Source organism: Dermacentor albipictus, chromosome 9 (genome assembly GCF_038994185.2).
Source record: "Dermacentor albipictus isolate Rhodes 1998 colony chromosome 9, USDA_Dalb.pri_finalv2, whole genome shotgun sequence".
Lineage (NCBI taxonomy): Eukaryota > Metazoa > Arthropoda > Arachnida > Ixodida > Ixodidae > Dermacentor > Dermacentor albipictus.
This window is the reverse complement of record NC_091829.1, coordinates 120,939,731-120,965,674: the sequence shown is the minus strand read 5'-3', so window position 1 is coordinate 120,965,674 and position 25,944 is coordinate 120,939,731. Positions and strand designations below refer to the sequence as shown.

The following is a 25,944-nucleotide window of genomic DNA, read 5'->3' as shown; positions in this document are numbered from 1 at the left end:
ATTTCACCACGCTGGTTGCAAGCCCAGGTCAAGAAAAGTGGCTGCGAATTTGCTCATAGGTTTTACGGAAACCAAAGTGACCAGCAGTGGGATCATCGTGAAAGGTCTCTGGTGTCTGGGCCCAAAGTGACTGAGGAACAACAGGAACCCAACGGTGTCCTTCAGATGAAGCACGTACCGTTATAACATCGTATTTTTGATCTAGAAGTTCTTCAACTGCCGATGGAGCCGAGCGTTAGGTGTGCAAGATGATCCGCGAATACGTTCCATAATGAGTTGGCAATGGGGGTCACTACGTTGGCAAGATGCAAACGTATGAGAATGGCTGGATGGGAGCCGGTCAAGAGCTGTGAGCAAAGGGAATGCAGACGACGCATGCTGCTGTTTGCTCATGGAAGATGGTAAGCAAGCAGTGTTTGAAGACGGTAGGAGGGGACAACGAGAGAGACCATTGGTCTCCTGGTGTTTCTTTCCAGACTTGTAGGTAACCTCAAAGTCGTATTCTTGTAAACGAAGTATCCAATGGCCAAGACGTCCCATTAAATTCTTTAGCATCACCAACCAGGACAAGGTGTGGTGATCAGTAACGACTGTAAAGTGGCGGCCATGCAGATAAGGCTGAAATTTTTGGATGCACCAAACAACGGCGAGACACCCTTGCTCGGTAATCGAATAATTTTTCTCTGCAGCTGTTAGCATGTGACTTGCGCATGCAACCACACATTTTTCGGAATTTTGCTGGCATTGCAAAAGAACAGCGCCGATACCATGGTCGCTGGCGTCAGTATGTAGAAGAGTGGGTGCGGTGCTGTCGAAATGACAAAACACAGGTTCGGACGTGAGGGCACGCTTGAGGGCATCAAAAGCAGTTTGGCATTCGTCCGACCATATGTATGGAGCTCCAGACCATACGTATGGAGCTCCAGATGGAAGGAGTTGATAGAGCAGTGCCACAATGGTGGCAAAGTTACGTATGAAGCGCCGGAAATATGAGGCTAGGCCAAGAAAGCTATGCAAGTCTTTGGCGCATTGAGGCCTGGGAAAGTCGAAGACAGCAGTAATCTTATCAGGGTCAAGTCGAAGGCCCTCCTTGCTGACAAAGTGTCCGAGCACTTTAATGGTTTTGCTGGCAAAGTGGCACATTTTTGTATTCACCTCAAGGCCAGTGAATTAAGTTCTGGGTTATTATGTGCTAAAACTACAATATGATTATGAGGCCCACTGTAGTGGGCCTCATAATTTTGACCACCTGGGTTTCGCTAACCTGCACCCAATGTACAGTACACGGGCATTCTTGCATTTCGCTCCCATTGGAATGTGGCCACAGCAGCCGGGATTTGGCTTCACCCTTGGGCTTAGCAGTGTCAATGCCATCGCTACTACGTCACCATGGCAGGTTAATATTATTACGATATGATTGAGCGATGCTCAAGAGACGAGCCGCCGTGAGAACGACGAAGAAGTTTGTCGGTGCCCTTGGCACGAGGGAGTGTCAGCCTGGCTGCCTGGCTCCAGTGTAAATAGCGTGTAAAAGCCAGCAGTTTCGTGACTGGGACCTGGCTCTACCTTACATTACCTTTGCATATAACTCTTCCCGTCTCGAAACTGCTGGCTTTCCCCCGTTTTACCTCTTGTATGGCCGCGAACCGACGCTACCACTGGACACAGTGCTTCCGTCCGCCACAGCTTCAACTAGTGATTATGCCTGTGATGCAATCGCCCATGCTGACCATGCTCGCCAACTTGCGCGCGCGCGTCTACAAGTGTCTCAAGACAAGCAGAAACAACGCTACGACCTCCGTCACCATAATGTACATTTTGTGCCCGGCGCCCTCGTGTTGCTTTGGTCACCATCGCGTAAAGTCGGCCTTTGTGAAAAACTGCTTTCCTGTCACACAGGCCCATATCGCATGATACGCAAAGTGACCGATGTCACCTATGAAATCGTTCTAGACACGCCCACAACGTCCTCCGCTGTGACAACCAGCGACATTGTCCACGTTGCCCGACTCAAGCCCTACAACTCTCCATGCACCTTGGATATTTAACAGCACCGTGACGGTGTTTTTGCCGCCGGGGGGGGGGGGGGGGAGGGGGGGTAATATTATGATATGATTGAGCGATGCTCAAGAGACGAGCCGCCGTGAGAACGACGAAGAAGTTGGTCGGTGCCCTTGGCACGAAGGAGTGTCAGCCTGGCTGCCTGGCTCCAGTGTAAATAGCGTGTAAATAGCATCTCTCGTCTGTGTCTTTCCACACGTAACAATATTAAACTCTTCTCAAAGCATTAACATCAGGTGCCTACATCAGTTGCTATCATGTCAATCATTGCAGTAGAATCCTAATCATTTGAACTCCAATATTTCGGCACTTTCAGCACTGGCATGATGCACCACATTTGCACTGTATAAGAAGCACTGCACTGGGCAGGCAGCAAGGTTTCTATATCTGTGCCATCAAAACCTTAGCTGTGACGGAGGATGTGGCACACCCTGCAAGACCACAGGTGCCATGTAGAATGTAGTTTGATTGCCTTTAAAACGCTAAAATGCTGTCACTCTGCCATTTAATACCCAATGTACTTAGCACAAATACCGTCTTTTTTTTAATTGCCATTGACATTAACTTATGCAATCACTGGTGCAATGCAAGAAAGCTTTCAAAATCTGCTCAATGCATAGTAACTGAACTTTACAAAGACCTGGTGTAGACATGAATTTTTAAGAACATGCTCTGTAGTCTAATCACATGGTATGCACCACAGGATTGCATCTGTAACATGTATGGCACTGGCATTAGCATGATGCAATGATCGAACATCACAATGATGTCATCCTGGCCCCTTTTTATTCATTACTAGAGACTAGAACTTCAGGCAAAATCTCTATTCTTTCTTCTTACGTCCTTATCATGCCTACTTAACATATGAGCAAAAAAATATGTGTCTAGAAACATTCTAGCGATACTTCCATCGTGCTTATAAATGCATATTTCAATGTTGAAGCCTAATAGAATTTTCAAAGCCTAAAAATGCCTTGTTTTGTGTTTTGTCACAGCCTCAGTTTGTTTATGATGTTATCACCCGCTGGTGAACTTGGCTTAATGCAGCCGATTACTACCACAAACATTTTGCCAGTGCAAAGGCTGTTATTAACAGCTTTGCAGCATTGCTGTGAGGAGGGCTCAAGCTGCTCTAGGTTAAGATACCATAGATAGTGGTTTAGTGTACTTTGCTCACTTCACATTTTTAACCGACATCATTGAGAAACTTGAATGCTCAAGCGCAACCATGGTTTGGAATGTGAGGCTCATTTTGTATGTTAAGGAAAGGTTTGCTACCATCCCCAATAAACCTTTTGTTAATAGAGTTAGCTAGAAAGTATAATCCTCGGACAAAAGCACAGTGTTTTGGTACTGAAGTAACTTTCGATGTTGCTGACTGGCAAACATTCTGTAATTCCAAAGGGCAGTGGATCATTGAATGTTCCAAAGTATAAGTACGTGCTGCTAACTTCTGTGGATGTTGAGTATTTCTTCTATGCATGCAAACTAATACTCAGTGAAAGAAAGGCACAAAATTAACCCCAAAAATCTCGAGATGGTGCTTCTTTGCCACTGCTTTCACAATATTTTACCTCACGTTTAGTCATGCTAGATTACGGTTAAAATTGTAGCCTATGCAACTTGCCCATTCTGTTTTATCCAAAAAACAAAATGAATTTCACGAACATGGATTTACTGAGCTGCGTTCCTTGGAAATCATAATTTTTCTTGAGATGCACAGTGGAAGTTCTTTATAACTGAGCGTACAGATGCCTGAAGGCCAGTACTTCGTGCCTATGCATGCTTTAAATGACAGCATTAGTGGCTGTTACAGGCGTCTAAAACAGCATTCCTCGTTGCCTAAATGTCTTGTCTCTAGACATTACACATCCGCTTTTTACTTTGAATGCCATAAATAAAATGAGGAGCCCTCTTCCTGACTTTTATTCAAAAAACGCCATGTCACCAAGTGCATATATAAACCGTGGCAGCTGTGCATTTCGTTGTTGTGATCAAGGTGTTGTGATATGGGTGTTGAAACATCAACATATGTTTTATTTTTACATTGGCAAGTGTGTGCTTTCGTTTAACATTGGTGTTCCCTCGTCAGACAATTTTTCGTCAAAATACTCGACTACAATGGTTGAACATGCACGTTATGCTCCTCCCAATGTCATGCGCTTCTAGGTTATGAGTGACTTCCTAAACACAAATAGCAACGCTCACCTTGTCAGTAAACCTTGACTCTTTCACCAAAGAGTGCGCATCCCACTGACCAGTCACAACCACTTTACCAAGGGCAGATGTCAAATTCATAGATTCGTAGCCAGATGTGCCAAGCTCGAAGACCTCTGTCAACAAAGTACAGAAGGAGCATTTAAGACTGTGTAGTGGTTCGAATTTTTCAGAAAACAGGAGTGTGGATAATTTAGACTCATCCTCGCATTTAAAGTTATAGCTAAAGGTAAGAAATTATATAGTACATCTTTAAAGGAAAGCTACCTAGTTGTTATTCACTATGGTTATAAGATACTCTATTTAAAAAGTAACCCATCTAAATGATTATCTAATCAATGTAGCATGTACATCCAAAATTATTGTTTTTTTATGTTTGAAGTGATGCAGCATTATTTCAAAGGTGTCCTGAACCACCTTTCAGGCTTGGTGAAAAAACATAGCCTGTGAACACTCTGTGTTCACTGCTGTGAACACGCATACACAGCTGTGAACATCTCGGCCTAGTTTTGCAGTCGTGCGCGGTGCATGGATTTTGCAAGCAGAGCACGAAGTCACCTTTTTCTTAATCTTTTCAACAGAAGCCTGCTCCTCACTCTTTTCTGGTTTTGTAATATAGCAGATTCCCATACATGGCTGCTATTGGCCAGTAGCTGACATCAATCAAGAAGGGTGTTTGAAACAATGCGCTTCTTCCTACCGTTACTGTGTATATTTACTGACAATGTTTAATAAACAGGCTTTCAATGTGATAGTCTGTAGAAAGCTGCAAGGTGGAGAGAAGTAATTAATTAAGTGAGAATGAGACATCCACCAAATCATAGCAATTGCAACAAAGCAAACCCATACGGGTTCGTCGAAAAAACAGCATTGCAGTTGAAGAAAAATTCATCCTGGTCCGGTAATCGAACCCAAGACCACCGCCTTTCCAGGGCAGCTGCTCCACAATCTGAGCTAATCAGGCAGCTAGCAGACGGCGGGGCGAAGTCAAACTTATCAACAACTTGAAGCAAAGGCAAGAGTTTTGACATAATATTCCTGCGGAAACCTGCAAGGTGGAGAGAGTCGTTCACAAAACTTGACTTTGCCCTGCTATCTCATAGCCGCCTGGTTAGCTCAGATGGTAGAGCTGCTGCCCCAGAAAGGCGGTGGTCCCGGGTTCAAGACCCGGACTAGAACTAATTTTTCTTCAACTGCAATGCTTTTCTTTTGAGGAAGTCATATGGGTTTCCTTTGTAGCAATTGCTACAATTGGGTGGATGTCTCATTTTCCCTTAACTAATAAACAGGCTGTAGGCGAAAATATTCTTTCAAATTTTGACAATAATTATGTACTTCCAAAGAAGCCGACTATCGTCTGCTCATGCTTGGCTGCAGCTGCCCACGTAGGAATTAAACTTTGGCCAACCTGCTTATTGGTGTCGTCGCTGTTGGGTTGAACACTCTCCTTCCTTAGAGTCATCAGATCCAATCATGTGGCACAAAGTAGCAAGTTTCCGGGGTTCGGAAAAAGACCACAGGAATTTTGTATTTCACGGCAATGTGTTTAAGATTATGCGCCACTTTGTCAGAATACAGTATCACCACTGGTTTAGCTTTCTTTTCCAATGTTTGACCTTCCTCACTGCTTCGTTTTCTTTCTTTTTTCACGCTTTTCAACAACGCCTCCGAAGCTATGCTCAAACCCAAATAAGGAAAGCCAGCATTCCTTAACTTCAAAAATCTGTTCGTCGAAGCTTTCGTGTGCCTTATGACAGCATGATTTTTTAAGGGCGGATTCAAGGCACATAGTGGCAATCGCACGTTTAACAGTCCTAGAGTGTGTTGACTCATACGGCAACAATTCCTTACGGGCACAGGGTTGATACATCCAGCAGGCACCTTTGTCAGTAAGGGTTATGTCAATATCTAAAAACTGCAAGCTGTAATTCTTGATGAGGATAGCAATAGGGGCTTGTTGGTACGTCATATCTTATTTTGTTATAGCGCAAGCTTGACAAGGACAACAGAAGGCACATCTGACACACACAGCGCTACTTTCAACAACAGGTTTATTTCTCGTTCTCGTCGCTATATATACACCCTCGACCCGTCATACACCACGTGTAACATTTTTGGAAAAATAAACAAAATATATAAACTGGGAACCACACGTAGGCAGTTTCTTGATTCACATATTCAAAGCAATGTACACGTTCAACGGGAACAAAGATAATTCAGCTCCTTTGATGATAATGAAATGGAAGGTTTACTGACGCATGCATCGCCGAATGTTGATATGTGTCTGGCTTCTATTAGCCAGACACAGGGCCTAGGGCAAGTAAGCCAGTTTTACCATTTCATTCCGCGCATACAAAGCTTGTGAAGAGGGGAATCGCGAAGATGTGTTTCAGCGAAGCACTGAAAAAATCATGCCAACGCCTAACGTACGATAGCTTCGAACGGCAAGCCTCGCGTTTAAGCTGCGCTGGTTACCCGAGCCACGTGCTTGTGTCAGTCGCAGAAGGACTGCTTAAGAAGGCGCAGCAAAGCAGTTCGGAGCAGGTGCACGTGTCGAGCACTGACATGAACAAAGGAAAGATTGCCGTCATCCCCTACATACATGGATTCTCCCATAGAATAAAGAAGATTGCTGGAAGGAGCGGCATTAACGTTGTGTTTTCGGCACCTAATAAATTGGTCAGCGTCTGTAAAAACACAAGCCGGGAAAGAATCCCACGTCGCGCATGCGAAAAAGAACATAAAAACAAATTCGTTGATTGCATCGCCGGTGTGGTATACCGTATTCCTCTCAGCTGTGGACAATCCTACATTGGTCAAACAGGTAGATGCATAAATGACAGGCTACGAGAACATAGTAACAAAGTTAACAACGTGGCCGCTGACGGCTTTCTTGCCATGCATTGCCAGAGATGCAAGTGCAAACCAAGATTTAAAGATTTAAAGAAACGGTGATCATGAGTAGAAGCAGGTGTGAAATGACGCGCTTGATAATAGAAGCCAGACACATATCAACATTCGGCGATGCATGCATCAGTAAACCTTCCATTTCATTATCATCAAAAGAGCTGCATTATCTTTGTTCGCGTTGAACGTGTAGATTGCTTTGAATATGTGAATCAAGAAACTGCCTACGTGTGGTTCCCAGTTTATATCTTTTGTTTATTTTTCCAAAAATGTTACACGTGGTGTATGACGGGTCGAGGGTGTATATATAGCGACGAGAACGAGAAATAAACCTGCTGTTGAAAGTAGCGCTGTGTGTGTCAGATGTGCCTTCTGTTGTCCTTGTCAAGCTTGCGCTATAACAAAATAAGATATGTAATTCTTGACTAGTTCAAAAGTAAAATCTAAACCTTTGCCTTGCTGTTTAAAATCAGATAAACTGCCCTGCACAGTATATGAGTAAGTCATGGGAGATCGTTTCGTCAGTAAAATTAAAAGATCGTCTACATACCTAAAAACCTTGAGCACTTTGCCTCCGTCAAGCACCTGCGATAGCGCACCTTGGATAGCGCTAATTTTACTGACGAAACGATCTCCCATGACTTACTCATATACTGTGCAGGGCATTTTATCTGATTCTAAACAGCAAGGCGAAGGTTTAGATTTTACTTTTGAACTAGTAAAGAATAACAGCTTGCAGTTTTTAGATATTGACATAACCCTTACTGACAAAGGTGCCTGCTGGATGTATCGACCCCGTGCCTGTAAGGAATTGTTGCCGTATGAGTCAACACACTTTAGGGCTGTTAAATGCGCGATTGCCACTATGTGCCTTGAATCCGCCCTTAAAAAATCGTGCTGTCATAAGGCACACGAAAGCTTCGACGAAAAGATTTTTGATGTTAAAGAAGGCTGGCTTTCCTTATTTTGGTTTGAGTGCAATTTCAGAGGCGTTGTTGAAAAAGGTGAAATATAAAAGAAAAAGAAAGCGTTGAAGAAGGTCGAACATTAAAAAAGAAAGCTAAACCAGTGGTGATACCGCAGTCTCACAAAAGAGCACATAATGTTAAATACATTGCCGTGAAGTATGAAATTCTGTGGGTTTTTTCGTGGCCTGGAAACTTGCTACTTTGTGCCACCTGATTAGATCTGATGACTCTAAGAAAGTAGAGTCATGGTAGAGTGTTGAATTAAACATGCAAACCTTTTTGTGAAGTGTGGGAAAGAGTATATTGACCAAACTGGCCAATGTATTAATGAATGCCACCTGCGGGAGCACAAGCTCTTGCTGAAACATGGTTATGGCTCAAACCTGTTGTTTCATTGCAAGGCCTGCGGGTGTGAGAATAAGAGAATGTGTGAAACAAGGCTTCATGATACGACCGTCATGTTTAAAAGCAAAGATACTGTGGCACGTGAGCTGTTGGAAGCCAACCAGATTAGGAAATGAGGGGACGCCTGTGTCAGCACCCCGTCACTGAATATTTACAGAAATGAGAGCATGTTTTGAGATGGGTTTTAGATTTTGGTTAATCTTGTGATTTCCTTCCTATACATCTTCCGTGTTCTTGTGCGTACGCATTCACATGTTCAGTGCTCCCTCTTTTTCTTCCCCCTCTCCCCATGGATGTATATTCAGGCGCTTTTTACCTCAATAAACAGTTGCAAGTAGCGTCTTGTCCTGTCACTGTTCTTTCTTCATTAGTGTGTTGTCTCTGTTGGCACGTCATCTTTTGAAAGCTATGAACCAACAGGCCCCACAATATGTTCTCCTGCCCGATGTTTATTAGTCATATCATAAGAAGCCAACACACCAAGGACAGCGTAGAGGAAATTAATTGTGCTTAATTGAAACAAAGAAATGATAAATAAATGGAAATGAAAGTGGATGTAGTATTCCTGAAATAGCCTATTTTCACTTCAAATGCCTTTCTCCGCTTCAATAAGAAGTGGTTCAGACTTCTGAAGCAGAAGGTACTCAAAATTCTGGCTAAACATTATCAACATATTTGCTGCACCTACTTCTTGCATGATTATTTCTTGCAGCCTCACCCCCCCCCCCACACGCACGCACACACGCACGGTGTTCACCCTCTAGCTGTCTAGATAAAATGGACTGATGTCAGCTATACAAAACTTTCCAGACTATAGTCTGCATCGAATTTATAACTCACAGGAGCAAATTTGGGCTTAGAAGCATGAAGTTCTGAAATATCAGCCACTTTAATTATCGTACACAGCATTCACTTTCTTGTAAAGAGCTGCAAGTACTGGCTGAAAATATCTTTTGTGTGCAGATATGATCACTGAATGAAGTTTATTTCATTGTCAAATAACATATAAAATTTTGCAGGCAAAATTGGGTTGCATTTTTTTAAATATCATTGAGAAAAAAGAAATCATGCACAGTTTGTGCCTGCAAATTGCCCATACGATGAAAAATGTCAGTTTTCAAACAAGTGTAGTCTGCAGCCTATAAAGTACGGTATGTCTGAGTGATAAGCTTGTGGTGTAATGGTAAAATTCGAAGAAACTCACGGTTCAGGTCCATATTCAGTAGTTCCCAATTCGGCGATTTTGAGAAAACTGTGACGTTCATGTGTGACTTGGCCACATCTGTTCCATACGTCAGCGGGTCGCAAGCGTAGGTGACATTCGAAGTGTACAACCATGGCTCCGAGGTGATGTTGTGCCTGAGTTCCCACGTCAGACATGGCTCCATGGAACTTCTCACCTGCAGCCTGTATGCACCGAACGGCTTGTCCCTCCGGTGGATGGTGGAGAGATAGGTGACCTCGGAGGGAAGGCTGCCACCTTTTGCCGCCGGCCCAGCATACTTTGAGTACACCTCCCACTTGAGGTCGCTGTTGGGTGAACCCAGTAGCCAGCCCACCTCCACGCTACAATGATACAAAAAAAAGAGCACAAGTTGAACAATGGTGGACTATCGACCTTGTTGGTATGACATCTTTTCTAGTGCTTAGCACAAAAACTTGAGATGAGACAGAAGTCGACACACACTTTACAGTCCATACTGTCTTAATTTTCTGTTCTAAGCATTAGAACATATGTATAATGCAGAACATAAGTTTAAAGCCTGAATATGGCTGATGATTGCAGCATTCAGTAGCAGCAGCATGGCGGCATTATCACTGGATGACATTGTCAGACATATGGCGTTTTAGTTTTGTCAGTGATCATTTTTCATTAGATTATCAAGTTAGCACTCGGACCACCAAAAATGTACTGTGTCTGAAATTCCTTGAACGTTGTCAATTCTGTAGGCAAAAGAGTCTTGTCTAATTAAATTATATTCACAATGCAAATAATGTTGTGCATTCTTGAATGTATGCGAGCGCCAGCAATTACTCTGGGAGGTGCAGTGATACATGTCTAAATAGTGAACGGAATTGGCCTGTCAGTTCAGATTTAGTGATTGCCAATTGTACTCACTGCTATCATCGAGATTTAAGCGTTGCTCGTCTCTATAGGCACAAGTTCACCAGAGAATCACTTAGATTCTTAGTTAATACTTGTGGAACCATTTGGTTTTTTACTGTTACTAAAATGTGACAATATCAAAAACAAGGATGGTGGAGCACATACTACGTGTAAGGTAGGCTTGTGTTATGCGCATGTGGGTTAGCCTCACTACCATCTGCTCGTAGAGAATGTGAGACAGGTGCAACAGAACCAAATGGGCTCTGGAACAGAGCAGCCACAACTGAGGCACCGCTGCCTTCATTTTTCCTTGGAGTCTATGCCTTGCCATGAAACCCCTGAATAAATGAAGACGGTCTGATCAACCTTATCATCGTCACACATGCGTTCCTTACATGTCAGGTACACATAGTATGAGGCAAAGAAAGGTACGAAAGGTTGTTGGACTTACTATACAGAGGTTGATCCAAACATAGTACTTAAAGCAACCTGAAACCTGTCAAAAATAAGCCGCAGGCAGTTGGAGCCAAGTAGGAAGTCGTCAAAAGCATCAGAAGTGTTATGGCAATATATGTGCAAAGTTCTGAAAGGCTGTTGGCTGGTGTTAGTTCATTTTAGTGTGTGGTAATGCAAAGAAGCTGCACACCTTTTACTGTGACAGCAGCGTATGGCTCATCCAACACTGAAAACATGCCTGTATCATGGTCAGCCAGCTACTTCCTCTCTGCCATACATTTGCCCTTTGCACCTCACTGGTCTAACAGAGCAACCCTTCGCATGGTTTTCTGTGCTTACGTGACTAAAGCTTGCTAACATTAGAAAGCTGCAGAGGAGAACGATTGTTATTCCACATCTCAACATCGATAGAAGCAAGGAGTCATGGCTTTTTATGCGTGAGCACATAGGTAAATGTCTCGCCTGTGTAATGACCAGCACACAGGTGGCACAGTTTGTCTTCTGCAAGCATGAGAAGGTGCAGAGACATAGAAGAAAGACAAAACAATCTTTCAGATCTTTTCATCTTTAAAGTCTTTTAAAGAAAGGCAGACATGCAGCAGAAAGACAAAACAATCTTTCAGATCTTTTGATCTTTAAAGTCTTTCAAAGAAAGGCAGACATGCGCAATTTTTTGCACTAACTATGGTGCTTGTCAGTTGTATGCTGCACCTCTTGGAAAGATGGAAGACTAAGCTGCGCACCCCAGGACCAAGCATTTCTCTCTCGTCCTGCCAACACACCAGAGTTCCATGTCAGCGCTTGGGTCCTTTCACCTTTTCCCATCCACATTTTTGCACTGTTACTGTATTTTCCAGCGTATAAGGCGCAGTTTCTTTGTAAAATTTTTCACAGTGCATTTTACACCATGGTGCATCTTCAATATGAAATTTACCCTAATGAAGATAGGAGATGCCACATGGCTACACTAATGACAAAGGCAAAAGTCTTTGTCATGCACATCAGTCTTGGCAGAGATGTGCACTTGACAGACTGTGTGCCATCTGGCGTAATGCTCCACAAATTACACTAAAGTGGTTCATGAAAATGGCAGCAGAGGGTGACAGCAGCAGCTCTGCTATCTGTGATATCCGTCGATGTGGTCGCCATATCTGTCGTAATGTTGTGTTGTGGCGTTGTCCCGTGTGTGCTATTTGCATTCCGGTGATGTTCATTCTGCCACACTGACATGCCACTTCCAAAGACATACAACAGTTCCAGTTTGTACAACAGCTTTATATGAGATGCATGTCTTACACAAAGGTTTGCCTTATACAAGAGTTATTCAAAAAGTAAGGGCTGTTTGGTCCTAAAATATATATGTATTGATTAGTAATAGTTTTTATTGGCGAGTTTAGTGTAGCACAAACCTACTTCACTTTTCTACATAATCACCGTTAACTTCTAAGCGCTTTTCATACTGCTGCATCAGTTTCTTTAGTCCCTCTGCATAAAAGTTCACCACCTGGGAATTGAACCAGTTGACGACAGTCTTGAGTTTCTTGTTGTCTTCAAACCGTTGTCCCCCAAGCCACTGTTTCAAGTGCAAGAAGGGGAAATAGACACTTGGTGCACAGTCGGGACTATAGGGTGGGTGATCAAAAAGTTCCCAACCAAAATATTGAATCTTCTCCTTAGTTTGGGCAGTGGTGTGAGGACGTGCATTGTCACGGAGGAGGACAAGTCCAGACGACAGCTTCCCACGCCGTCAATTTTTGATTGCACATCTCAGTTTGGGGAGCATGTCGCAGTATACGTCAGCTGTATAACTGTGATTCCATGTTCCATGAAATCAACCAAAAGAACACCCTTTTCATCCCAGAAGACGGTAGCCATCGTCTTCTAACTCGAGTAAGGAGATTGCTTAAATTTTTTTGGTTTTGGTGAAGAGGAGTGGCACCGCTGCATTGATTGTTGTTTTGTTTCTGCAGTGGCGTAGGAGATCCAAGTCTCATCGCCTGTGACAGTGTGTAAAAACAACTTATCTCCGTCTTGTTGGAAGCGGTTCAAAAACGCTCGTCCACTTGACATTCTTTGCTGTTTGAGTTGGTCGGGAAGCATTTTTGGTACCCACCTTGCACACACTTTGTGATGTCCAAGCTTTTTGAGTTACTATCGTGTAAATTGTAGTGTGTCGAACAAGACTAAATTTATGAGCCAGACCACTAACTGTCAGTTGTCGATCTAATCGCAATTCCCGGTCCACTTGTTGAACAATTTCATTGGTCTGAATGCTGGGCCTGCCACTCCGCTTTTCATCATGCACATTTGTGCAGCTATTTTTTAAGTCTCCACACCATTTTCTGACCTTTCCTTCGCCCATCACTGAAGGCCCATAAGCTAGGCACAACTCCCCATGAATTTGAGAAGCTGATGATCCTTTTGTAAGCAAAAATGAAATTACAGCTGGCACTTCACAACAGGCGGGAGCAATGATTTTCGTGAAGATTGTCGTCTGCATTCCCTGACAAGTAGACGACTACTGGGCCAAAATAATAGCTTCATTGCCTTTGCAAAGAATTAACAGATGGCGCCGTACAAATAAAACTTCATTCTGATGTGTAAATATTTAAATATAAGCAAACGGCCCTTACTTCTTGAATAAGCCTCGTATATAATGTGTTCCATAAAAATTACTATTCTTGCTGGGTTGCATCTTATACAAGGGTACAGCTTATACACAGGAAAATAAAGTATGATAACAAGCATATCCCAACTCAACCAGTTCTCCATTCCTTGTCATCCTTCAAGGATTGGCCCCAAAAGGGGAGTACAATCAAACCTCGTTGTAACTAAGTCACATCCAACATGAAAATACATTTTTCACATTCATTATGCCTGATATACATTTTAAGGATGTATTTGTTAGACACTAATTTTAGCTTTCAATTTGAGCTTTACTCCACTATTTGCAATATTTGCAATATTTCATTATATCTGTGTTTGTTGTACTGAATTTTGATCATACTGATAAAATACAGTAATTATATTACAATTTATTTTCAAAATTACCAACAAGCTGCCTTTTATTATTTAGCATGGAACTGCCTGCCAAATGGCACTGCAACCCATTCTTACTTGTCTGGCACTTTCTTTCTTTTGAGCCGGGTCCCCTGTGATAACTTGAATGGACAAATTTATGCTTGCACAGCTTCAACAGGCTGACTGTCAACCAGGAACCCTCGCTTTCTTACTTTACTATCCTGCATATAAACCTTGAAAATAATGCTTAAGCTTCTCCAGCTCAGGCACCCAATCATTTGATGTAAGTCATCAACAGTGTTGCTTAATAGGACAATGTCCTCAATTAGAGCTCACAAAAAAAAAAAACTCGGTGCCCTTTCACTCTGTGAAGAAGGGTGACCAGCAAAGTTGTGTATGTGGGTCCCTTAATGCCTGCTTCACCTCTGCCGCGGGTCGGCCCGTATTTCACTGTCTTCGGGATCGGCCCACGTAAAGGGAGTGCTTAATGGCTGCTTCACCTCCGCTGCGAGTCGGCCGGGTATTTCACTAACTTTGGGATTGGCCCGCGTATAGAGAGTGCTTAACGCCTGCTTCATTTCTGCCATGGGTCGGCCCGGCATTGCACTATTTTTGGGATTGGCCCACGTATGGGGAGTGCTTAATGCCTGCTTTACCTCTGCTGCGGGTCGGCCCGGTATTTCATTATCTTCAGGATCGGCCCACGTATGGGGAGTGCTTAACACCTGCTTCACCTCCATCGCGGGTCAACCCGGTATTTCACTATGTTTCTGATCGGTCCACGTATGGAGAGTGCTTAACGCCTGCTTCAGTTCAGCCACGGGCCGGCCCGGCAGCATTTTTATAATTGCCAGTAGGTACAGCGGGGCGGGGCGTTTCTCGCAGCACTCGATGTTTCTGTGCAGGCGCGAGTAGGAGCGAGCATGAGAGAGAAAATCTGGGGCCTTTTGCTCCTTGAGTATGTGCCTCTGCCTAGGCACTAAAGAGGAGGTTTCTTAGTGCGTGTTGTATGCGTTTATTTGCTAGACAAGCTGGCATTGCAGAGTGGGGTCAAGTTTGTTTACGCTCCGCCGCTGGCTGCCCGCGCGGTGAGGCAGTGGGCACGGACGCCCCATTTGGTGATCGCTGTGTCTGAAGGGGCAAGGTCCTGACTGGTGTTGTATAAGTCGCGGGTAACTTTTTCGTCGCGACGATAGATTGTATTTTTTACAAGCACTGCTCCACGAGGACACATGTAACCTGCAAACGAAGGCCTCAAGAGAGCACCTGAGGTTATAATAAAGCATGCGGCGCAGGATCTCCAGGGCACCCAACGGTTAGCGGGGGGGGGGGGGGATCAAAGCTGGAAGCAGGGCGACCCGCGGGCTTCGGCCTCTGCGAGCCCAAACCCACAGACCAGTCTGGGTTCTAGCTTTTGTGTCCCTGTTGCCGCTTTGGTGTCCTGGAGGCACCGCCAATAATGTGAAATAATGACACGTTGTTTCAATTAGTAAAAAACAGAATTGAATAAATATAATTACGTCCAGCCGCCAACTTGCAACACTAAGTTCAGCACTACCCGGCACCGCAACTTCTGCCGGCACGCCTAGGGACAAGTGCATACAACACGCGCTAAGACACTCCTCTGTAGTACCTAGGCAGAGTTGTATATTCAAGCAGCAAAAGTCCCCACATTTTCTCTCTCGCACCCGCTCTTACTCGCACTTGCGCACAAATGTCTGGTGTCTCTGCAAGTGCCATACCCCTCTGTGCCTACTAGCAATTGTTAATATGCGGCCTGGCATTACGATATCTTCGGGACCAGTCCACGTATAGGGAGTGCTTAACGCCTGCTTCACCTCCACCGTGGGTCGGCCCGGTATTTCCCTATCTTTGGGATCGGCCCACTTATGGAGAGTGCTTAATGCTTGCTTCACCTCTGCCACAGGTCGGCCTGGCATTGCACTATCTTTGGTATCGGCCCACATACGTGGAGTTTTGTGTCTACAGAAGGACACGATCCTGGGGGAACTAGCCTTTGACAGCTTCGCTGTAAAGCTTGACAACTTTGGATTACGCAACCTTGGCTAGTGTATTAATACAAACACTGTAATACAATTAGCATTCTTTGGGATCTTCACCGAGTTTGCAGTATACTGTCTGCATCTGACCTCTTTCTCATCAACTTGGGTCACTGGGCATGTGACACGAGGTACATGAACACTCTTGGTTAATTTTCCAGGACAAGCACAACAGGAGGAAAGAAGTAAGAAGCTGGCAACAGAAAATTGAAGAAGTCCGCTGTGGAGAGGCGAAAATGTTGGCATCAAAAGCAGCCAAGTGTGGAGGAAGAAGTGAGGTGAACAGATTGGGACTGGACCTTGCATTGAGCAAGGAGCATTGTGTCAGTAATGGAAAATTGAATAAGTCGACTAAACAGAAGTGAAGACTTTGCCAATACAGTGTGTTACTACAGTGATTCAACATTAATTGCATTAACGTTGAAATTAATTGTGAGGTGTGTTCTGCAATTTTTCTTCCAAGTGCTGCATCTTCGTGGTAGTTGTGGGGATGCGCGACTCTTACGCGTCCTCTGATATGTTGTTTTCCCGCATAGCTCCCGTCTCCTGTAAACCGGCTTCGCCGCGTGGCCTGGTGCTCGCGGCAGTCGGTGTGGTTGAAGCGCATTGCGAGAGATGGCGCGAGTGTGGCTCTCATAACGCCACCTAACAGCGGGGTTACTCGGGCGTGGAAAGGAGAAGGCTCTTTCTCTTTGGCTCGGAATCGGCAAGCGGCGCGGACGTTCTGCGCGTGCGCCGATCCGTGCATCTGCGAGACAATCTCGTGTGGCCTACTCCGGAATGGACGAACACGATCGTTCGAACGCGCCACCGTTCGCGTGACCGTAGGCGCAAACGACCAGGCGTTGGTGTCCAGCATGAGGCAAACATATTCGCTCGTTATCCGGGTCGCGCCGAGTCGGACTTCCGCGATTTGTCGCGCGCCCATCGGCATGTATTGTGGATAGCAACTCGGCTAGTAGGCATTGATCTATGCAAGGTGCAATAAATGCCCTTGCGATTGTTTGCCCTACAGTGTTGTCGTTACTTTGTCCGAAGAGCACGGGTGAGAACCCCACATAGTAGAAAGGTAGCTTGACGAAAAATTGTTTTTGGGCTGGAGCTCTACAGCTTATATGATAGGCCAACACACGGAATGTTACCAACATCACTCAGTTATTTCTCCTTACATAATCTTTTTTGACAGTTTTTCTGGCCATTTCATGGCATTTGCATGTGCTTAAACCCTTCTTGGTTTTTCCCCTGTACTCAGGGTTTTCCATGTATGCCAGGATTGCTAGACATGCCGAGATGCACAAATTACAGTAAAACCTCGTTAATTCAAACTCGGTTAATTCGAAATCCCAGATAATTCGAAGGTTTCCTGCGGTCCCGCATAGTCCAATGTAAGTTTGACCAGATAATTCGAACTGGCGGTCTAAGCCAACCCAGTTAATTCAAAGATTTTCGGTGCTATGCGGCAATTCCCATTTCACCGCAAACCCGACAAAGCGACTGTCATTCGGAGCCACGATGCGACGCCACGTAGCAGTCACGATTATTTATAGACGAAGCGCCCGACCCGTAGTACTACTAGCACAAAACGCAGTCCATGGTATGCTCTGTGCACTGCTGAATCGGGCGCCTGCAGAGGAGATGTGCTTCACTGCAACGCAGCGGGCATACCAATTTTTGTCACATGCTCTCGTCCCCGAATCCGCACACTCCTCGCAGTCGCAGCATCAGCGCGTGTTCCATTCCGCTGCCACTGGCTCAGTGGCAGCGGCACAAAACACAGAGAGAGAACGGGCCACTAATTTGCCCGTTCTCTCTCTGCACCTGCGCTGACGTGTGTGCACGCAACGCCAGCCTACGCCGTTTCTTTGTGTGCGGTGGCGTGGTGTTCTTTTTTCTTTTTCTAACTGCACAGAAGTGCTAGTGAGCGAAGATGCCAAAGTATCAGACTTTAATGCTGCAGCAGAAGTTCTGCTTGATCCAAGAAGTGGGTAAGAATACGTGTTCCAAGACTGAGTTGGCTGAAAGGCACAGCGTGCCCCTCTCGATGTTGTCCACAATATTGAAGAACAAGTCGAAGGTACTGGAGGCCTACAGCAAGACATATTCTTCGAAGCGGTCGCGAGTACGGGCTCCCACGTACCAAGATGTGGAATCAGCTTTACTTCGCTGGCTGCAGAAAGCAAACGCAGCCCACTTTCCCATCAGTGGAACAATACTGCAGGAGAAGGCCAACGACTTGGCTCTACAACATGGGCAAGAAGAGTTCAAGTGTAGCAATGGATGGTTCAGCCGGTTTGAACAGCGCAATAATTTGACCTTCATAGCCTTCTGCGGCGAGAGTGGCAGCGCAAATGAGAGTGTCGTCGACGACTGGAAGAAACACACGTGGCTCCGTTGCTTAGCGAGTACGGCGTAGACGATGTGTACAACCTTGACGAGGCAACCCTTCTTTACAAGATGCTGCCCACAAAAACGTTCGCAGTGAAGGACACCGCTGTCAAGGGTCGAAACCAGGGCCAGGAAAGAATTACCATTCTGTGCAGCGCGAACATGTACGATAAACACAAGCTGCCACTAAACGTAGTTGGAAGGAGTGGGAAGCTTCGCTGCTTTAAATATGCATGGCTGCTGCCAAGGGATGAGATTATCTACTGACACAACAAGAAAACAGGCGCAATATTTGAAGGTTACGTTCGGCAGCTTGATCGTAAGTTCGCGGCCACAGGCAGGAATGTACTCTTCGGAGTTGATAACTGCCTGGTGCATGGTGACATCCCACACCTGAAAGCTATTAGGATGGTATTTCTTCCTCCAAACACAACGTCGATCTCGCAACCGATGGACCAAGGCGTCATTCACCACACGAGGAAGATTTACTGCCACCACCTGCTCAAGCGCATGCTCCTTTGCTACGACATCGGCAAGGAGTATACTTCATAGACCTCCTCAGGGCCATATGTCTTAATGTGTATGCATGGAAGAAAGTAGAACCCACTTTGATCATGGGGTGTTTTGAACACGCTGGATTCTCGACGGAAAGCTCTGTCGATGCTGATGCTGACTATTCATGTGCACTTGATGAAGAAGGAGCCGAGTAGTGTGACCGCATCGATGCACTCTGCGCAGAGGATAGTGAATCCAGTTAAATCGGCTTTGCCGAGTATCTGCACATTTTGAAAATGATCAACAAATGTGTTACTCAGACTAGGAGAGTGAAGCTACCGCTGATACGACCATGTGTGATGACAGCTACGACGATGACACTAATGAGCCCTCCTGAGCACCCGCTGTCTGGGAAGTGATCAGATCGCTGAACGTTATCCGCAGTTTTGTTGAGTGCCACAGTGGAAATGTTTAAATGCTGCATGCAGTTGGCCAACTAGAAAACATGACCCCTGGAGCCTCGAACTATAGGATACGGCAAACCAGCATTTCTGATTACCTTAAGTAATCCAAAGATCGCCGAACAAAAGTAGCGCATTCCTGCAGCAAAATTTTTTGCCTGGGTTGCATGTTTTTGTGTGTTCGGTTAATTCGAAAACCCACTTAATTCGAAGATGTTTTGTGGTCCTGATGAATTCAAATCAATGAGGTTTTACTGTACTTTGATTGAGCACTAGCCCCTATGGCAATGGGGCTAGTGCCCCATTGTCATCAAGACAAATATCCGTCATCTTTGATGAGAATGTCGATAAATTTAAATAAATTTCAACTTAAAAAATGATAATACTAATAGTACAGAAACAAAGTCGACCACATCCTCACCCAGAAGGCATCAGTGTCAGATTTCCATTAAGCTCCAGTGCAAAAGGCTCTTCGTCTGCAGCATGGTGTTGCAATGTAGCCTCCAGTGCTGTTGCGTGCAAACCCTTCTTGGAGCCCCCCCTGTGGACAGGTCTCGTTAACCACAAAAGTTTGGTCTTCCCATGTTTGGCCTCAAAAAGATGGCTGGTGCTGGGATGCCACCATGTACTCTGGGCAAAGAGAGAAAGAGAGACAGAAAAATAAACATAAGACTTCAGAAGACTTCTTGCCTCAGGTGCGCGATATTTGCAAGAAGCTCTGGGAAACGTCCTGCTCTCATAGAGATAGGGGCTCATCTGTCCAACTTCAATTTGATCAGGTATTTATTGACAGAGTACGATACGATTGGGATAGCGCATCCAATACTCTCATCATATCGTCTGCTGGCTCAACTAAACTCGCCGAAACACTCCCTATGGCCAAATCCCCTTGACTTCATGGTACTGGCAATAAACTTTCCATTTTAAATGTTTATGCAAGAAGCCTTGTCGGCAATTTCTCTAAATGTCTTTCCTTGGTCTCGTCCTACTTGCCACATATTATCAGTGTTACTAAGACCTGGTTACATGATGGTGTGCATGATTCTGAAGTAACCCTCCCTGGCTTCAAAGTGGTTCAGAGAAACAGAAAATTCACGAGAGGAGGTAGAGTTCTTCTATTTCTTGAATCTCCCCTCCACTTTTCTGTACTTCCTGCCCCACCTGATACCGAGTCCTTGTGGTGTAAAGTCCAACTTGAAGATATGTCTTCGATTACAGGGATCATTTACCATCTACCTGGTACTAATATTGAGTATTTACACAATATAGTTGAAATTTTGCATAGTCATAATACTTCTTCATCCAACGTTATCTGCATGGGCGATTTTAATGCTCCTGGTGTTGATTGGTCTTCTATGAAAGTGAGCAGACACAAAGTAGCTATCGGGCAGGAGTTAATCCACATTTCATTGTCCTGTGGCCTGCACCAGATCGTTCAGTATTTCACTCGGAAAACTTCAGCCCTTAATCTTGTTTTTCTTACTACATCTCTTTTTAAAGCCAGTTATGAATGCGCTGTTATTGCTGGAATATCTGACCACAATGCTGTGTTAATTTAAATTCCAGGCATCTTCCCTAAATCCCGCTATATCTACTGCACATTTCCTGACTTTAACTGCGTTGATAATTTGGAAATAGCAGACGCCCATGTAATTCTTTTGAATTAATAAGTACCGCTAGTGACACTAATACCTTGACAAGTTTCTTAGGAAATCTTGACACTAAGTTATCAACCTTTTCAGTCCTTTAAAAACAAAGAAAACAAACACTGAAATCCTTGGATGACTAGGGACCTTTTGTATTTATCACGTCATGTAGCCAGAATACATCGATTGAAACACTTTGGCGACTCAACAAAACTCATGCAGTTCCATAGCGCTAAAAAAGAACTTTGTTCTAAAATGGTTGCTACAAAATAATTTTATTGCAAGGTAACCTTGCTGAAATTAATGGAAACTGATCCCCATAAATTTTGGAAAGGTATCCTAGCACCTGAGTCATCCTCATACACGTTAATAATCAACAATGTTGCAGTTTCTCATACGCAGACAATAGCTTCTTCTTTTAACACCTACTTCCACTCTGTCTTTACTACTGATAACTCTATAATCCTTGTTTTTGATTCTGAATCATACCCTCCAATCGACAATGTATCACTGTCTCTTGAGGGTGTACTTAACCTAATCCTAAGCTTAGACACCAAGAGGTCATATGGAAGGATAGAAAGTTGGGCGAGTTGGTATGGTAACATATTCTTGAACTGTAGCATGAAGTGACAGAGACTAGAAGCACTTGTCCTGTCTGCTTCTAGTCTCTGTCTGTGTCACTTCGCGCTACAATCCATGAAGTCATGTGGTCCTGACAGTATCCCGACTGTTTTTCTTGTTTGATACTCTCTTCGCAGATATCTAACAATTATCTTTAGAAAATATCTCTCAACCGCCACCCTTCCTCTCTTGTGGAAACTTGCTTCAATTTTCCCCTTATTTTGGTCAGGTAACATTCAATTGTTATCTAACTATAGGCCCATCTTCTTAACAGCACATTCATGTAAATTACTCAAACACATTATCTGTAAGCATGTTATGGAATTTCTTGAAACTAACAAAACGTTATGCACTTTACAGCATGGTTTTTGATGTGGCTTCAGCACTACAACACAACTGACAAAATTCATTCCCGATATCAGCAGCTCTTTAAACATAGGTGACCAGACTGATGCAACTTTTACAGACTTTGCAAAGGCCTTTGACACGGTCTCACACTCTAAACTTATGCACAAGCTGTTCGCTATACTAAAGATATGGCCAGGCTTAGCTTGGTTAAGCCAAGAATGCGTTGCATATTGCGCGAGTTGGGGCCCAGCTTTTCCTCCGGCTGTTGTGACGTCCCGTCACGTGGTTGCGCTAAAGGTCAATGGTGGCTGCCCGGCCGCGCCCAAGGGCTGAACTGAGTGATTGCAATATGCAACGCATAAAAATAGAAGCAACTTAATAACAAACATAGCAAACTTAAAAGAGAATAGACCCACATATGAGACGTGCAGCAATGAACAATGGCTCATACCCTCAATGGTGGCTGCCCGGCCGCGCCCAAAGGCTGAACTGAGTGATTGCAATATGCAACGCATAAAATGCACCTTTGGTTGGCTGGATATCAGACTTTCGCTCACAATGTGCACGTTTCAACTCTACTAACTCACCCTTGATGTCTGTTTCATCAGGGGTTCCCCGAGCCTCAGTACTGGGTCCTCTTTTATTCCTGCTTTACATTAATTATCTCCCCCTATACACCTCAGTTAAAATATGCCTTTTCGCCAACGATTGTGTTTTATATCATACAATTAAATCTCCTACTGATCACGTTGTCCTTAACAATTCTTTTGCTGACTTTTGTAACTGGTCCAAAGCAAGGCAAATGAATATCAACTTTTCCAAAACTGTCTCCATGTCCTTTAAATGATGCTTGTGCCCTTCCTTCTTTGCCTATGCCTTTAATAATACAATCAAACCTTGATATATCGAACAGTGTGGTGATCGTGAACTAGTTCGGTATAGCCAGAATTTGATATATAAAATAATGTAAAAAACGCATCAAAAGCTTCTGCAAATCAATTTGTGAATCAAGGGCATGATCGGAGATCGCTGTTCGGAGCATATGTTCGGTTGCGCCGTACCCAATTAGCCTTGGCCACACCGACTTTGTCAGCCGCGCAAAGTCGGCGTAGCCTAGGCCAATCGTGCGCGGTGCAACCGAACACGCGCTCTGAACAATGATCCCCGATCGCACCCCAATCGTGGTGCAGTAAATATTCGCTTGAAGCCCACACAAAGTATTTATTTATTTGGCCAAAAATACTGCAGCATTGTAGCCTGCTTCTTATGGGCAGCCACATGCTTAAACACGAAAACATCAACATAACCTAAACGATCTACAAGCGATAGGCCAGTGCTCCCTTTTGTGCCACAGTAGTGGCGTCGAAGGGCCAAAGCAGCTACAGCCCCAGTTGAAATCAGGAGCAGGGCAACATCAGCACTTGCAGGATCAGCCTCGGCCGTGTGTTTGGCCGCTAGTTGTGCTGCAGTCTCCACGTCCGTCAATCAAAGTACAGTATAATCAAACACTCTCAATAACAAAGTATTAAGTAGCGTCTGCCAAGGCGTCTATGAGTGAGCCCAGTGAGCACGCGCTGTCGTGCGTCTTTGTGGATCCAAACTGCCAGTACTCGCGAGGCGCGGCAGGTGCAGAGCGCGGCACCGAGGTGGAGTCAGTGCGGCAAATGCAATGCATCGTTGACATTGTCGAACTAGTTGCGGCCGGGCTGGAGGGGCGACGCACGTGCTCTTTCTTTAAAGAGCGCACGCATCATGGAGCTTTAGACGCAGGAAACATCCTCCTTCATTGTACGACAGTTGCCATGAAAGTTGGAGAACTTGCCGTAAATATCAGGTGCCAGCTCACGCCTGAAATTCTGGCAGCCATATGATTGAGAGCTGATGCGCGATCACGACACACAGAGAAACAGATGATTATAGAAAAATTTCTTGCACGACTGCTACTATGCATTAGGTCGACAACGAATGGAAGCTGCACTCGCACATGCTTTTCACATGTGCTTTTACAAGCAAGAAGCAGTGAGAACAGCTGGAAAGAGCTGTTGCATTGGTTTGCCAAACTTGACATCTGCAACAACACCTTGGCCAAGGTAATATTTGTCACTGACCAGGACGTACGTGAACATTATTTGCACTTTGCAGCCCTATGATCGATTGAATTGTTGTGCCCATTTGCTGAACACCGTCTTCAGCAACACATTTACCGAGGAATTCATTACAGAAGGGTCCCTTCAATCCATGAAAACTTACAGAATGTGAAATGCCTCATCAAATTTCTCAAAGTGGATTAGCCGATCAACTCAGCAGTGGAGTACAGAACTCGAAACTTGTAATGCTCAGATCTGTGTTCCACCAACTTGATATAGAAGTGCTGCTTGACACAAGGAATGCTGCGATCACAGAAGCTATTAACAAGAATCCGGTGAGGGAACTGATCACTTTCCTGGAGCCATTTGAAGAAGCTACATGTGCACTTGAAGTCGACAGATGTTCAATGTAGCAGCTTGCCATACTGAACATGGCGAAAATTGCAAGATGCCTTGAGAGGCCTCGCAATTCTTCAGCAAAAACAACGGAAATACCAAAGATTGAATTATGCGCACAGAAGTTTTTGACCACCAAAGTAAACTTGACCGTGCACCGTAAAGTCACAATATTTCTGTGGTTGCAAATCAGGCACCTACGAATGCTTTCATCAGGAGAGCATAAGAAGGCGCACACATGCGCAAAGACATGGATGGACTCATTTGAATTTCCAACACCATGCAGCACATCTGAACAGCACCCTGCAAAAATTCATTGAATGGAACCATTACGCGAGTGGTGCGTCATTGACAACAACATGGCGCATGATCAGGACGAAATAAACGAGTATGTACTTGCATGATGAATCGCTACGTGCATGCCCTGAATCAGAACTTTTGGGTTTTGGAAAAAGGAAGAAAGTAACTATGTGAAACTTGCCAAGCTTGCAAGAAAGATCTTGGCAATTCCATCTACAAGCACCAGTAGCGAGCACAACTTCAGTGCTGCAGGATACATCATGCAGGAACGATGCACTCGACTGACGCCCGAGTCCATGGACAACCTTTTGTTTCTTCACAATAATTTGTAAATCGCTTTGTGCTCAGAAGTTCTTTACTTTTATTACCAAGCAAAGCCAGCAGCAAAGATGGCGTGCTTTTTTTTCTCTTAATAAATACATTTTCATTTTCTGTTGCTGTCTACTTTACTGCTGCATCACTGAATGGCCGAGCCTTGGGTCTGACACGCCGGGCCAGGCCCCGGCAGGCCGTCCTCAGTGCATCGTCGAGCCAGACTAGCCCGCATTCAGGAAGCATCGGGCTTGGGCTGGGCTGAGCCGTGAAATAGCAGCCCGTGCACAGCTCTGAGGTAAACTACATCTTGGTGAGTTCATGTACTTGTGCCACGAAGGCGTCATTGATTACTGCAATGAGAAAGCGGAAACAAGACAAGATCTTGGCTGCAGCTACAACTTTCGTGCAGTTTTACGTCATTCCTGATATTATGCAGCTGTTTTTTATCTGTCATGCTTTCTACGGAACAACTGCTTCATATATACGATTACAATAGCAACTTGTGGACTTAAGTCAAATCACATATTATTTGTGCATCTTTGTGCACAAATACATGACATATACCATGTTTCGGTTGCGAATGCAAGCGGCACTGACTTGCTGGTTGTAGGACTGTGTCAATGCGCTTGCTCGCTGGTAAAGCAACCGTTCAAATATGTGATGCCTTTTGTGCGATATCAATTATGCC

The 25,944-nt window shown here is 44.6% G+C and overlaps 1 protein-coding gene across 1 annotated transcript in view; it reads right to left on the bottom strand.

Annotated features, from left to right (window-relative positions):
- Positions 1-25,944, bottom strand: part of LOC135912593 (uncharacterized) — a 269,120-nt gene that overhangs the window by 66,328 nt on the left and 176,848 nt on the right. The window contains exons 25-27 of the mRNA XM_065445088.2: positions 19,965-20,173; positions 9,763-10,124; positions 4,270-4,394 (exon numbers count right to left, since the gene is read on the bottom strand). Of these exons, the coding sequence (XP_065301160.2) occupies positions 4,270-4,394; positions 9,763-10,124; positions 19,965-20,173 (696 nt within the window). The remainder of the gene's footprint in view (positions 1-4,269; positions 4,395-9,762; positions 10,125-19,964; positions 20,174-25,944) is intronic.